The sequence below is a fragment of the Pan paniscus genome, chromosome 19 (assembly GCF_029289425.2).
Source record: "Pan paniscus chromosome 19, NHGRI_mPanPan1-v2.0_pri, whole genome shotgun sequence".
In the NCBI taxonomy this organism is placed as follows: domain Eukaryota; kingdom Metazoa; phylum Chordata; class Mammalia; order Primates; family Hominidae; genus Pan; species Pan paniscus.
The window spans coordinates 96,493,024-96,506,986 of record NC_073268.2 but is presented as its reverse complement, the minus strand read 5'-3'; the positions used below and the strand labels follow the sequence as shown (position 1 = coordinate 96,506,986).

Below are 13,963 nucleotides of genomic sequence, written 5' to 3'. Positions count from 1 at the left end.
AAATAGCGCGGCGCGGTGGCTCATGCCTGTAATCCTAGCACTTTGGGAAGCCGAGGCGGGCGGATCATGAGGTCAAGAGATCAAGACCATCCTGGCCAACATGGTGAAACCCGGTCTATACTAAAAATACAGAAAATTAGCTGGGCGTGGTGGCGCGTGTCCGTAGTCCCAACTATTTGGGAGGCTGAGGCAGGAGAATGGCGTGAACCTGGGCGACAGAACTTGCAGTGAGCTGAGATCACGACACTGCACTCCAGCCTGGGCGAACCGAGCAAGACTCCGTCAAAAAAAAAAAAAAAAAAAAAAGGACAGAGCTGGCGCTCGTGGAAATACAATTTTCCCAAAGTTAAAAACATGATTCTCAACAGCATGAACTGCCCTTCAAAGATGATGGAGCTGCTTCAAAAGGCGTTAGAGGAGCTGGGTACGAAGAAGCACTTAAAGTGTCAGATAAGAAAGCGGTTAGTGGCTGTGCGTAGTAGCGACACCTGTGGTCCCAGGTGCTCTGGAGGCTGAGGCGGGAGGATCGCCTGTGCTCGGGAGGTGGAGGCTGCAGCGAACCGAGATCGCGCCATGGCACTCCAGCCTGGGCGACAGGGCCAGACTGTCTCAAAACAAACAAACGAACAAACCAAAAGCAGGTTAAGATGCGCAACTGGTTAAAGTTCTGCTGGGCAATTAAAAAATGATCCCGTCTGGGTTATCTTTGCTGCAGGACACGCATTAGCAGCACCGTCTACTGACAAGTGGCCTTCATTAAGAGCAAATGGCAGGCTCAGCGTGTATTTTACTTTAGAACAGCTGCTTGCCGGGCACAGTGGCTCATGCCTGTAATCCCAGCACTCTGGGAGGCCAAGGCAGGCGGATCACCTGAGGCCCCGCAGTTCAGGACCAGCCAGGACAACCCTAACCCCCCCCTCCCCCAACCCCGTCTCTACAAAAAAATTTTAAAAATTAGCCGGGCGTGGTGGCGCGCGCCTGAGGTCCCAGCTACTCCAGAGGCTGAGGCGGAGGCTACAGTGAACCCTGATCCTACCACTGCACTCCAGCCTGGGCGACGGAGCCAGACCCTGTCTCCAACTCACCAGGCAAACGGTGAAGACACACCCAGGCGCGTCCCCTAAGAGGGACGCCGGCGTCAGGGGCCCTGGCCCTCCCCAGCGCAGACCCGCCGGAGCCCAGCGCCGCGCCGGGGCCCACCACCGGCGGCCGTGAGGGTTTCCACCCGAATCTCCCCGGCGAGCTGGGCGCCTCCACTACGGGTCCGCGACGCAGTCCACCCACTGCGGGCCCGAGAGAGGACCCGTGCTCGTCATTTTTATTCGAGGCGGGGCTATCTGGGGACCCCGCCCGGAGCGGAGGCCCCTCGCGGCCCCAGCCTGTTTCCAGGGAATTCAGGGCCACACGCCGCTCAAAGAACCTCAGCGCCCCAGTCCGCGAAATCCCGCAGCCGCTACGAAACACCGCCAACTTCAGAGGTCCCACACCCTCCATCCCTTTTGTAAGGAACTGGGTGCCCCGCCCTCAACGAGATCCCGCGGGAACTGCATATGGCGCGAGAGCAGAAACACCTTACTTTTCCCTGCGGCAAACGCCCAGTTCCCTTTCACGTGACGAAGAGTGCCCCGTCCCCCAGAGGCGTGGCCGCGTCGCACGTAAGCACGTACGCACGTAAGCACGTACGCACGCACGTCTCTCGCTTTGGCATACTTAAGGCCTCAGTTCTCAGCCCCGCTTGGCAGTTCTCTTAAGAGCGGCAGCGAGGTCGGCAGCGGCAGCGAGGTCGGCAGCGGCAGCGAGGTCGGCAGCGGCAGCGAGATCCGCTGTGCTCTTCCGCGGACTCTGAATCATGGCGACCACGGCCACGATGGCGACCTCGGGCTCGGCGCGAAAGCGGCTGCTCAAAGAGGAAGACATGACTAAAGTGGAATTCGAGACCAGCGAGGAGGTGGATGTGACCCCCACGTTCGACACCATGGGCCTGCGGGAGGACCTGCTGCGGGGCATCTACGCTTACGGTGAGCGGGCGCGGGCCGCGGGGGCCAGCCGGGGGCGAGTCGGGGGCGAGCCGGGGGCTGAGGGCCCGACTGGTGACTCCCGGGCCGGCCCTGCGCTCCGGAGGTCGTGGTCAGGGTCGAGGCTCGGGGGCCAGTGACGTCCGACCCCCACCCCCACCCCCGTCCTCGCCCTCACGCCTGGCTGTGTCGGCGCTTTCGGTGTGTGTCCCCCGTGCAGAGCTCGGCGCTGGGTCTGTCGGGGGCTGCAGCCGCTTCGAGGCGCCTGAGCGTCGTTCATTCAGCAGATAACTGTTTTCTCCCTATTAGCTTTTCTGGGTACTGGGGTTTTGGCGGTAAAGCGGATGGGTTTGCGCCTTTACGGGTTTTGAAGTTCGTTTGGGGGGAAAGCATACTGTCAGGCTGCCCGGGCAGTGGTGGTTGCTGTGAAGAACCTGCAGCGGGGTAATTGAATAGAGTGGGACTGGGAAGGAGGAGAGAATTAGTAAAGCAGAGAGGTAAGGGGCTTCGCAGGAGGGGGTGCCATTTGAGCAGAGTTCTGGATGAAGGAGACTGTTAATGAGAAGAGGGAAGAGCAGTTGGGGCAGAAGGAACAGCTGGTGCCAGGGCCTTGCAGCCCTTAGCCAGCTGCATTCCAGGAACTGAAAGAAGTCCCCTGTGGTGGGATTTTGGAGAGCTAGTCGGGGCAGATCTAGCAAAGACGTGTAGGGTGACGAATAATTTGAATTTCATTTAGAAATCTAGTGGGAAGCCACTGGAAGGTTTTAAGTAGCTATGTGACACGATCACATTTACAGTTTTAAAGATTCTTCTGGGTGTCTGTAGATTTGAGGTGAGGCGAGGCAAGGCAGGAGAGGAAACAAGAGAGTTGGGAGCTTTTGCTCCAGTTCAGGGAAGAGAGGATTGTGCTGCCTTGGAGATGGAGTACCAGGGAGCTGACAGCATTGGCTGATGGATTGAACGTGAGCGACAGAAGAAGGAGAGTTGGAGTGTTTTGAGTAAGCGGTGGTTGATGCTGCAAACATTTGGCTAGGTAGGCAGCACTCCAGAGAGTCAGAATCAGGAGCTGTCTCTTGGTATGTTTGAAAGATGTGAGGAAGTTGAGGGAGAGCCTGGAGAAGAGGTTGGGTTGGGCACATAGATGGGAATGACCAGCATCTGGGATAAATGGCCTGTGTTTAATGCTTGGGACAGGGACATTTTTTATCGTGTAGTTCTCTTCCTTTTCTTTCTTCCTTTTCCTTCTGACAGTCCTGCTCTGTCACCAAGGCTGGAGTGTAGTGGCATGATCTCAGCTTATTGCAAGTTCCACTTCTGGGGCTCAAGCGATTCCTTTGCCTCAGCCTCCCGAGTAGCTGGGATTATAGGTGTGGGCCACCACGTCCTACTAATTTTTGTATTTTTAGTAGGGAGGGGATTTTGCCATGTTGCCCAGGCTGGTCTTGAACTCCTGACCTCAGTGATCCACCAGCCTCAGCCTCCCAAAGTGATGGCATTACAGGTGTGGGCCACCCCACCTGGCCGTATCCTGTAGTTCTTGATGCCACAACTGTTTGGACAAAGTGAAGCGAAGTTGCTGAGGATGGGTGGTGAAAAAGCATCTCAGGCAGCCTCGCAGTGAGGCTGACAGCCCCACCTGGTTTCCTGGCACTCAGGCGGTCCCTGCCCTAAGACACTGTTGTTCGTTTCCCATCTATGTGCTTGCTCTTCATGAAGAGTTCAAATCATCTGCTATATTTGCGTTTGTGTTAAGATGGGAAATTGTGCTACATTTTCTTTTGTTTCTTATTTTTCGCTATGCCCCAGAACTGAGCAGAGCTACATTTAAGAGACTACCAAAAAATAATTGAAATAGAGTTTTTGTACATAAAATTTTATTTACTTGAAAAACACGTGGTTCTTCTTGAAAATAGCCTCACCCTTTGGTGTAGTAGTTGCTTTGCAAGAGAGATGGTGTTGTAGTTAGTGAGCTGCATCCAGACAGAACAACACAGGACACCCTGCAGCGTGACCCACGCAGGTTAAACGGAGTTGTAGACCTGTCAGCAACACACAGACTTAATGCTAGCTAGTAGGAGAGAACAATGGCTAGAGTGCCTTTCCTGTTTTTTTGTTTGTTTTTTTTAAATTTAAAAAGTAGTATAGGTTGTTTGTAATCCAGTCAAACGTAAGGGAGTAATTAGAGTAAAAAGTAAGTTTCTTTCCACCCCTCTACTGCAGTAACTGCCAGGAACATTTTGGCACTTATACTTCCAGATGCTGCACGCCCAGATTTTTTTTTAAAGAAAACTGGTGTCTATATTCTACAATTTGGTGGTTTTTTTAAAAATAGAGATTGATCTTTACAAATAATATCCCACGTTAGTGTAGAAATCCACTCAGCGCAATTCATTGAGCCCCTGGGTTTTGAGAGCTTGCTATGTTGAACACTGGGTTAGGCTGGAGGACAGGTTCAAAAAACAAACCATGTCTGCCCCTGAGGAGCTTACAGTACAGGGTTTCTATGCCGTCATTGTGGTGAGAGCTAATTTTTTGTTTTTATTTGCAGGTTTTGAAAAACCATCAGCAATCCAGCAACGAGCAATCAAGCAGATCATCAAAGGGAGAGATGTCATCGCACAGTAAGTTGTCCTGGGGTGCGGCGCAGGGCTGGATGTGAATTTGGGCAGCGCAGTGCAGTTAGATGCTCCGGGATGACTGTTTCCCTCAGCTTGTACACGCTCAGTTCCAACACTTTCCCTGACTTTAGCCACAGGGTTTAATAATTTTTTTAATTTGTGTTCTCTACTGTAGAAAGCTTTCATTTTCTTTTTGAGATGGAGTCTCGCTCTGTTGCCCAGGCTGGAGTGCAGTGGTGCCATCTCGGCTCACTGCAACCTTTGCCTCTCAGTTTCAAGCTATTCTCCTGCCTCACCCTCCCAAGTAGCTGGGATTACAGGCATGCACCACCATGCCCGACTAATTTTCATATTTTTAGTAGAGACGGGGTTTCACCATGTTGGTCAGGCTGGTCTCAAACTCCTGACCTCAGGTGATCCACCCTCCTTGGCCTCCTAAAGCGCTGGGATTTCAGGCATGAGTTACCGCACCCGGCCAAGGCTTTCGTTTTCTTAGCCAGCTTTGCTTAGTGGTTTGCTGGCATGTGGAATTGTATATAACACAATTTCGGAAAAACAGACTGTGCTTTTCCTCTGCTCTCACACCACCACGACAATCATCAGCACAGAAGAAGACTTCTGTGAGCAGAGGTGTGGGGGTTTTCCAGCTGGGTGTCCTCCAGTTCAACTCTCACACCACCTGCCTGGAGATAGGCCATATCCTGCAGGTTGAGGGCTCAGTCCCCATGACTACCCTCTTTTCAGACACCAGTTCTAAGTTCGGATCTCTAGAACTTCTGACCAAGCAGCTTCAAGTTGGGTTCCCAGGATCTCCTCTTTAGGTTGGATTAATTTGCTGGAACAGCAGCTCAAAGAACTCAGGGAAACACATTTAGTGGTTTATGATAAAGGGTACTGCAGAGGATACAGATATGGGGGGAGGGGTGCAGCCTCCAAGGGGCGGGTGGTCACCTCCCGGAACCTCCTTGTGTTCCACTGTCTGTGTTCAGCCATCTAGAAGCTCTTGGAACCCAGTCCTCTTGGGTTTTTATGGAAAATTCCATGAGGTCAGCATTCTTTCCCCCATAAGGGAATAAATAGGGCAGGAGCTTTTCTGGGATAATACCATAATGCTTTTTTTAAAAAAAATTTGAAATTTAAATTGTTTACATTTTTCGAGACAGGGTCTTACTCTGTCTCCCAGACTGGAGTGCAGTCATGTGATTACAGCTCATAGCAGCCTCAAGCGATCCTCCCATCTCACCCTCCCAAGTAGCTGGGACTACAGGCACACATCACCATGCCCAATTACTTGTTATATTTTCTGTAGAGACAGGGTTTTGTTGTGTTGCCCAGGCTGCTCTCAAACTCCTGGCAATCTGTCTGCCTTGGCTTCCCAAAGCCTTGGGATTACAGGCGTGAGCCACTGTGCCCGGCCTCAACATTTTTTTTGTTAAGATATGGGGCCTCACTTCGTCACCCAGGCGGGAATGCAGTGGTGCAGTCATAGCTCACTGCAACCTCTAACTTCAAGGATTAAGGAATCGTCCCACCTCAACCTCCCAAGTAGCTGGGACTGCCAGAATGTGCCGCCGTTCCTGGTTAGTTTTTTGTTTTGTTTAGAAATGGGGTCTCTTGCTGTATTGCCCAGGCTGGTCTCGAATTCCTGGCTTCATCCAATCCTGCCTCTGCGTCCCAGAGTGTTGGGAATACAGGCCTGAGCCACCACGCCGTGACATGAGGGTCTTTATGACTCACAATCTGAAAGGCAGGGAAGATTAGAGCCCTGCTGTGGAGCAGGTGAAAGGAGAGCAGAAGGTCAGAGAGATTGTTTCCTGAGGCCTAACAAACCCATCAATTTAATAAGACTGTAATAAGGGCTATGGGAGCTGTGAGCCAGGAACTCTGGATGAAAACTTGTATATAGCCGTATCTCCTGGCACCACAAACCCTCTTTTAATAGCTTTATCCCTCGTTTGCCTAATTTCAAAAAAGACTCATTTACACAAAAATTTCTTTGGAGGAGAGAGTTAGTCCAAAATCCTAGAAGGAAAAGAGTTGTATTTCAATAAAGGGGAGTCCTCCTTTTTCTGACACCTATGAAATGCCTCTTGAAGTTAGAGAGTCTGTGACTCCATTGCCCCCGTGCAGAAGCCATGTCTACTCTCTTCATGGACACTTAACAAGCTGTGACACTGGGCCCGAGTCCTGCCTCCTCGCAGTTAAGATGGTATTAGGTACGGGGGCTTGCTCTAAGAAGGTACCTAAGTGCCTCTGGAGCCCAGGCCTTGGAGTGCAGCTGTGGCGTGGCCTGTCCTCCCTCTAATCCCACTGCTTTTGTTTCCTTGAATAGGTCTCAGTCCGGCACAGGAAAAACAGCCACCTTCAGTATCTCAGTCCTCCAGTGTTTGGATATTCAGGTAATTTGCCATTCTTAAAACAAACTGTTATGTAATTCTAGGAAATACTTGCTTTTTCTTCTGTAACTACAGTGTTCAAAAAGTACAATTTAAAATTTTCCAGTATGTATTGACTCAGCAAATTTTTACACAGTCTTAGTTGTACACTAATATTTGCACTAATATTGTGTCATGATTTGCTATTTAACTAGAGGAAGCTCTTGTCTGCAGACGAGGATCCTGACACATTAAGTTATTGTTGGATTTGCAATTTAAATGACATTAATATTTGCTAACCTGTAAGAGATGAGAAGTATGATTAATATGAGATACTATTTCTCATATTGATCTGAGTGTGAATGACTACAATCCACTTTGATAATACTGCGGATTCTCTAATTTCTGATAAATTCTTTCACCAGGTTCGTGAAACTCAAGCTTTGACCTTGGAATCCACTTTGATAATACTGCGGATTCTCTAATTTCTGATAAATTATTTCACCAGCTTCGTGAAACTCAAGCTTTGATCTTGGCTCCCACAAGAGAGTTGGCTGTGCAGATCCAGAAGGTGAGATGGCTAAAGAGAGCAGTGTCTGATTAACAAGTACTGCTTTTGTGATTTAGTTGTGAAACACCGACTTATTTATTTAATCCAATCCTGTTTTCTGATACCTCAAAATTTTCTTCCTGATTAACATTTTGCCATGAATCATTATATAAATTGCTGGTTTGTATTAAGTCATTTTTGGTGTGGCTTGTGTGCTCTCGGTAGTTTTTTACAGCCTTAGAAATGTAGATTTTTCGCAAAAAGTCAATTTTAATAAAAATAAATTAGGCCGAGGTGGGTGGATCACCTGAGGTCAGGAGTTTGAGACCAGCCTGGTCAACATAGTGAAACCCTGTCTCTACTAAAAATACAAAGAAATTAGCTGGGCGTGGTGGCAGGCGCCTGTAATCCCAGCTACTTGGGTGGCTGAGCAGGAGAATCACTTGAACCCGGGAGGCAGAGGTTGCAGTGAGCTGAGATTGTGCCATTGTCCTCTAGTCTGGGCAAGAAGAGTGAAACTCTGTCTCAAAAAAAAATAAATTGTACCCATTTTATACTTAACGTAGTATAAAGACGTATGTTTAAAGAGATGTATATTAAGATGTTAATGTTGGTTTCTTCAGTGGATGGGATTATGAATTTTACATATTCTTTTCTGTTAATGATATAGCTTTTGTAATAAGAAACCAGCAGGCCGGGTGTGGTGGCTCACGCCTGTAATCCCAGCACTTTGAGAGGCCGAGGCAGGCCAATTAGGAGGTCAGGAGATAACGACTCCCTGAATACACATATAGGATGCACACAGCACAGTGTGCTAACACGGTGAAACCCCATCTCTACTAAAAATACAAAAACAAAATTAGCCTGGTGTGGTGGCGGGCGCCTGTAGTCCCAGCTACTCAGGAAGCTGAGGCGGGAGAATGGCGTGAACCCGGGAGGCGGAGCTTGCAGTGAGCTAAGATTGCGCTGCTGCCCCCCAGCATGGGCCACAGAGTGAGACTCCGTCTCAAAAAAAAAAAAAAAAAAAAAGCAAAATTAACTTGTTTTTGTCAGAGAAAAGAGCAGGAGAATTTTGTGGTTTGGAGATAAGAATGGCATAAATAATAATCGGTGATCATCTCGGAGGAGAAACAGTCTTTCTTTTTGGAAAATGTGGATGTTTCTCTCTCCCACCCTGGACGTGAACCTGTGCTTTGTTTCAGGGGCTGCTTGCTCTCGGTGACTACATGAATGTCCAGTGCCATGCCTGCATTGGAGGCACCAATGTTGGCGAGGACATCAGGAAGCTGGATTATGGACAGCATGTTGTCGCGGGCACTCCAGGGCGTGTTTTTGGTAAGCACTTTTGTCGCTAAAAATGGTGCTGCCGGTAGTATTTGTAAGAAGTGCTTAAATGGTACAGGACAGCTTTCGATTTGGTAGGCCGCACGGTAGACTTTTGCACCTGGGTCACTTGCAGGAGGTGGAGGGAAGGTCTCTGGAACCCTGAGACCAGTGGAATGATGAGCTCTTTCTTGGGAGCCTCAGGTGTGATTATTTCAAAATCTCATAGATGTGATTTGTCATAAGTATTTCAAAATCTCATGTTATAGATATGATTCGTCGCAGAAGGCTAAGGACACGTGCTATCAAAATGTTGGTTTTGGATGAAGCTGATGAAATGTTGAATAAAGGTATGAGTAACAAAAGAATTACTTTTCTACTGACATAATTCTTAGTTCTTAAATTTTCACAGTGTAAAATTGAAACAGCCAGTGACTGTTCTGAATGTGAATAGCGTTTTCATCGTGGAAAAACAATTGTGCCTTGGCGGCAATTATGAACAAAAAATTCCTACCTTGATTTTATTTGTTTATTCATCGTGGGTGACTCAGGCCAGCCTCTATGGCTTTTTATTTGGTATCTAGGACTCTCGGGGTGGGTTTCTTGATCCCTAGATCACTTCAGATTGAAGAAGCACCAAAGGGAAACCAGATTCCCTCAACCAGATAACACTCCGGGGGGCGGGGAGTAGGGACGGAGAGAACGCGTGGATGTGGCCTGGTGCTGTAAAAATGAGATTTCCTGTCAAACGTACCTTATCACCACTCTGCCTCTAACCCAGTGGGAACACTGGGCGTGCACCTTCCATTTCTGGGTGTGCCGCCCTAAACATCCCTCACCTGTCTTGCTCCCTGTCCCAGGTTTCAAAGAGCAGATTTACGATGTATACAGGTACCTGCCTCCAGCCACACAGGTGGTTCTCATCAGTGCCACGCTGCCACACGAGATTCTGGAGATGACCAACAAGTTCATGACCGACCCAATCCGCATCTTGGTGAAACGGTAGGAGCCCCTCTTGTCAAGTTTACTAAAACACTGGGCCGCATTTATAAAGGATTTTATGTCATAATTTCAAAAACTTTTTATAGGCAGAGTCTGGCTGTGTTGCTGAAGCTGGTGTCAAAACCCGGACCTCAGGCTATCCTCTTGCCTGAGTGTAAAGGAATTGAAAGCATGCAAATTCTTTTAAAATTCCTGTTTTAAAAAACCAAATAGGCTGGGCAACATATAGAGACCCTATCTCTACCAATAATAAAAAATTAGCCAGGTAGGGCGGCACATGCCTCTAGTCCCAGCTACTCAGGAGGCTGTGGTGGGAGGATCGCTTGAGGTCAGGAGGCTGAGGCTGCAGTGAGCTTTGATTGTGCCACTGCACTTCAGCCAGGGCAACAGAGCAAGACCCTGTCTCAAACAAAACAAAACAAAACAAAACAACCCATCTTTTACAATCCTCATTGTGGTTTGAACCAATAATTCTAAATTTAAAAATTAGGTGGCTGTATTTCTTTATCAGTGTTTCATTTAGAATCGTATTCCATGTGCTGCACATTGTGAAATGTTAAGTAGGATACAGAATGGAGGCCTGTGTGACGGAAGTGGTGATAGGATGGAGGACAGGGCTGGGGCTGCTGGGTCTGCACCAGATATCACGGTGTGACCTTCTCCACCAGGGTCTCCCTGGATCCTGGCTTGGCCCACCCTCAAGTCCTAGAAAGAAGGATGAGTATGTAACAGGATTTGTCTTTGTCCTTCAGTGATGAATTGACTCTGGAAGGCATCAAGCAATTTTTCGTGGCAGTGGAGAGGGAAGAGTGGAAATTTGACACTCTGTGTGACCTCTACGACACACTGACCATCACTCAGGCGGTCATCTTCTGCAACACCAAAAGAAAGGTGAGAGGCACTGCACAGCCTCCCTGTGCTGAAGGGAAACTGCAGATTGAGTCTCTGAATGACGTCAATCAAGATTTTTCAGTAAAGGGCCAGTTTGTCCGTATTTTAAGCTTTCAGGGTATGTGTTCTCTTGTAAAAGCAGCTGTAGACAATATGCAAACGGTCACGTGGCTGTGACCATTAAAACTTCATTTACAGAACAGCGATATCAGCCACCCCTAAAGATTCAGATTTTGTTGGTTGAAGGTGGACCCCAGGCCTGAGTAGTTTTAGATCCCCAGGTGATGGTAATGTGGAGGCAGACCTGAGAACTGTCGGCCACTTTCCTGAGAAAGGAGAGGAGTTGGGCTACATTCTAACAAGATTGGATTTCAAATGAGAATGAGCACACCTGGCCCCCTCCCCCCATAGAGTCATTATATGGAGAAAATGAAGTAAGAGGGTTTTGTGAGTGCACCCCAACATTTTCTGGGAAAAAGTTTGTACATCCAGTTAGGATGATTCTGAGTTTTAAGAGCAGTTACCTTATGAATATTGATACTGGTTCTGCAAATGATGCGGTAAAGTCCCGAATGCACGTCTCTGCTTTGGTATACTAGCTTGCAGTAGCATCTGTTGATTGGATTTGTAGGTGGACTGGCTGACGGAGAAAATGAGGGAAGCCAACTTCACCGTATCCTCAATGCATGGAGACATGCCCCAGAAAGAGCGGGAGTCCATCATGAAGGAGTTCCGGTCGGGCGCCAGGTGGGTCCGCTATGCTGTGGCTCTGCAGGTCAGGGTTTGCTAGACTGTGCTAAGCACTTCATATGCACTGCCTAAGTGCAGGCCCCACACCCGGGGGGATGACAAGCTTCTGCTCTGAAAGCTGAGGCCCTGGGTGAGCAGAAAACCTTCCAGTTAATGAGGGGTCCGCTGTGCTCCTGTAATACTTAGGTTGAGGTGATAACTAGCCTTAACTAGCCAGGTTGGTCACCTTGGTTACAAGTGTGTGTCTTCTTTTCCAGTAAGTAGGGGGGTTTTCTGTTCATCGTTTCGATTAGTTTAATTCCACAGTGGTCAGAAAGCGTGGATTGGGTGGTTTCATTCATTTGAACTTGATTCAGACTTCCTTCTTTGCCCACCTTGTGGTCAGCTTAACAAATGTGCTGTGTGTGTCTTTTGTTTGTTTGTTTGTTTTTGAGACAGTCTCACTTCGTTACCCAGGCCGGAGTGCAGTGGTACAATCTTGGCTCACTGCAACCTCTGCCTCCTGATTTCAAGTGACTCCTGTGTCTCAGCCTCCCGAGTAGCTGGAATGGCTAATTTTTTTTTTTTTTCATTTTTAGTAGAGATGGGGTTTCACCATGTTGGCCAGGCTGGTCTCGAACTCCTGACCTCAGGTGATCCATCTGCCTCAGCCTCTGGCAGTGCTGGGATTACAGGCATAAGCCACCGCCATGGCCGGCTGAAGTTACCGTTTTTAATTTTTTGCTAGGCAAAAGTGAAGTATTTTTCCCAATTATTGGTTTAGGACCGATTAAACAAGTTAAAGATAGTCTAGTAAAAGATGTCTATTTTTTTAATCTGATGGAGCACATGACCGAAGTAACTAAATCCACCAACAGCCCCTCTGCACAGGGGTTTCTGGTGCTGTCCCTGAGGCTTCACGTTTGCAGACAGACTGTTGAGAGAGGAGAATCTCGTATATTTTGGACCTGCAGCCAGGATTCCTTAAAATTAGCAATGGAAGCAAGTCCAGTCTTATACTTGTATGAGTAATTTAATCACCTCAAACACTCTTTCTTTTTGCAGCCGAGTGCTTATTTCTACAGATGTCTGGGCCAGGGGGTTGGATGTCCCTCAGGTGTCCCTCATCATTAACTACGATCTCCCCAATAACAGAGAATTGTCCATACACAGGTAGGGTGCAAGCTCTCATTGGCTTCACTTCTGTGACACATTTACTAAATCTTGATTGTTATATATACTAACTGTAATATTGTTTTATTCCTGAAGAATTGGGAGATCAGGTCGATACGGCCGGAAGGGTGTGGCCATTAACTTTGTAAAGAATGACGACATCCGCATCCTCAGAGATATCGAGCAGTACTATTCCACTCAGATTGATGAGATGCCGATGAACGGTAGGAAATCATCCAGCTCTACTGTAATTGTAGAGGGAACTTCCCTATTCTTAGTTTGGGGCACTTGAGTTTGTTTTTTTGTTGTTGCGGTTTGTTTTGTTTTGTTTTTGAGATGAAGTTTCGCTCTGTCACCCAGGCTGGAGTGCAGTGGCGCGATTTCGGCTCACTGCAACCTCTGCCTCCTGGGTTCAAGCAATTCTCCTGCCTCAGCCTCCTGAGTAGCTGGAATTACAGACGCGTGCACCATAGCCAGCTAAGTTTTGTATTTTTAGTAGAGACGGGGTTTCACCATGTTGGCCAGGCTGGTCTCGAGCTCCTGGCCTCAAATGATCCGCCCACCTCAGCCTCCCAACGTGCTGGGATTACAGGCGTGAGCCACTATGTCTGGCCTGTTTTTTGTTTTGAGAAGTCTGTTGTGAGGTTTTAGTTAAATTTACGTTAACAAATTTTCATTTTGTTTGTGTTGTTCCTTAATCTGTTTCTTTCTTCACTTTCAGTTGCTGATCTTATCTGAAGCAGCAGATCAGTTGGATGAGGGGGACTGTTCACCTGCTGTGTACTCCTGTTTGGAAGTATTTGGATCCAGATTCTACTTGATGGGGTTTATATGGACTTTCTTCTCATAAATGGCCTCCCGTCTCCCTTCCTTTGAAGAGGATATGGGGATTCTGCTCCCTTTTCTTATTTACATGTAAATAATACATTGTTCTAAGTCTTTTTCATTAAAAATTTAAAACTTTTCCCATAAACTCTATACTTCTAAGGTGCCAGCAGCTTCTCTAGTAACTTACTGTGTAGTCTTGGGTCATTTCACTCACTTTTCTTTCTTTTTTTTTTTTTTGAGACAGAGTCTCCCTCTGTTGCCCAGGCTGGAGCGCAGTGGCGCGATCTCCTCTCACCGCAAGCTCCACTTCCTGGGTTCATGCCATTCTCCTACCTCAGCCTCCCACGTAGCTGGGAGTACAGGCGGCCGCCACCATGCCAGCCTAATTTTTTTGTATTTTCAGTAGAGACGGGGTATCACCGTGTTAGCCAAGATGGTCTCGATCTTCTGACCTCGTGA

The 13,963-nt window shown here is 48.0% G+C and overlaps 1 protein-coding gene across 1 annotated transcript; it reads left to right on the top strand.

Moving 5' to 3' along the window:
* Window positions 1–1,676: 1,676 nt before the first annotated feature.
* On the top strand, window positions 1,677–13,640 carry LOC134729471 (eukaryotic initiation factor 4A-III-like). The gene is made up of 12 exons (XM_063598808.1): window positions 1,677–2,018; window positions 4,564–4,636; window positions 6,966–7,032; window positions 7,517–7,579; window positions 8,761–8,893; window positions 9,151–9,231; window positions 9,742–9,883; window positions 10,636–10,774; window positions 11,406–11,521; window positions 12,569–12,676; window positions 12,773–12,900; window positions 13,398–13,640. Exons 1-12 carry the CDS (start codon window positions 1,850–1,852, stop codon window positions 13,412–13,414), a joined length of 1,236 nt encoding a protein of 411 aa, XP_063454878.1. The 5' UTR covers window positions 1,677–1,849; the 3' UTR covers window positions 13,415–13,640.
* The last annotated feature ends 323 nt before the right edge of the window (window positions 13,641–13,963 follow it).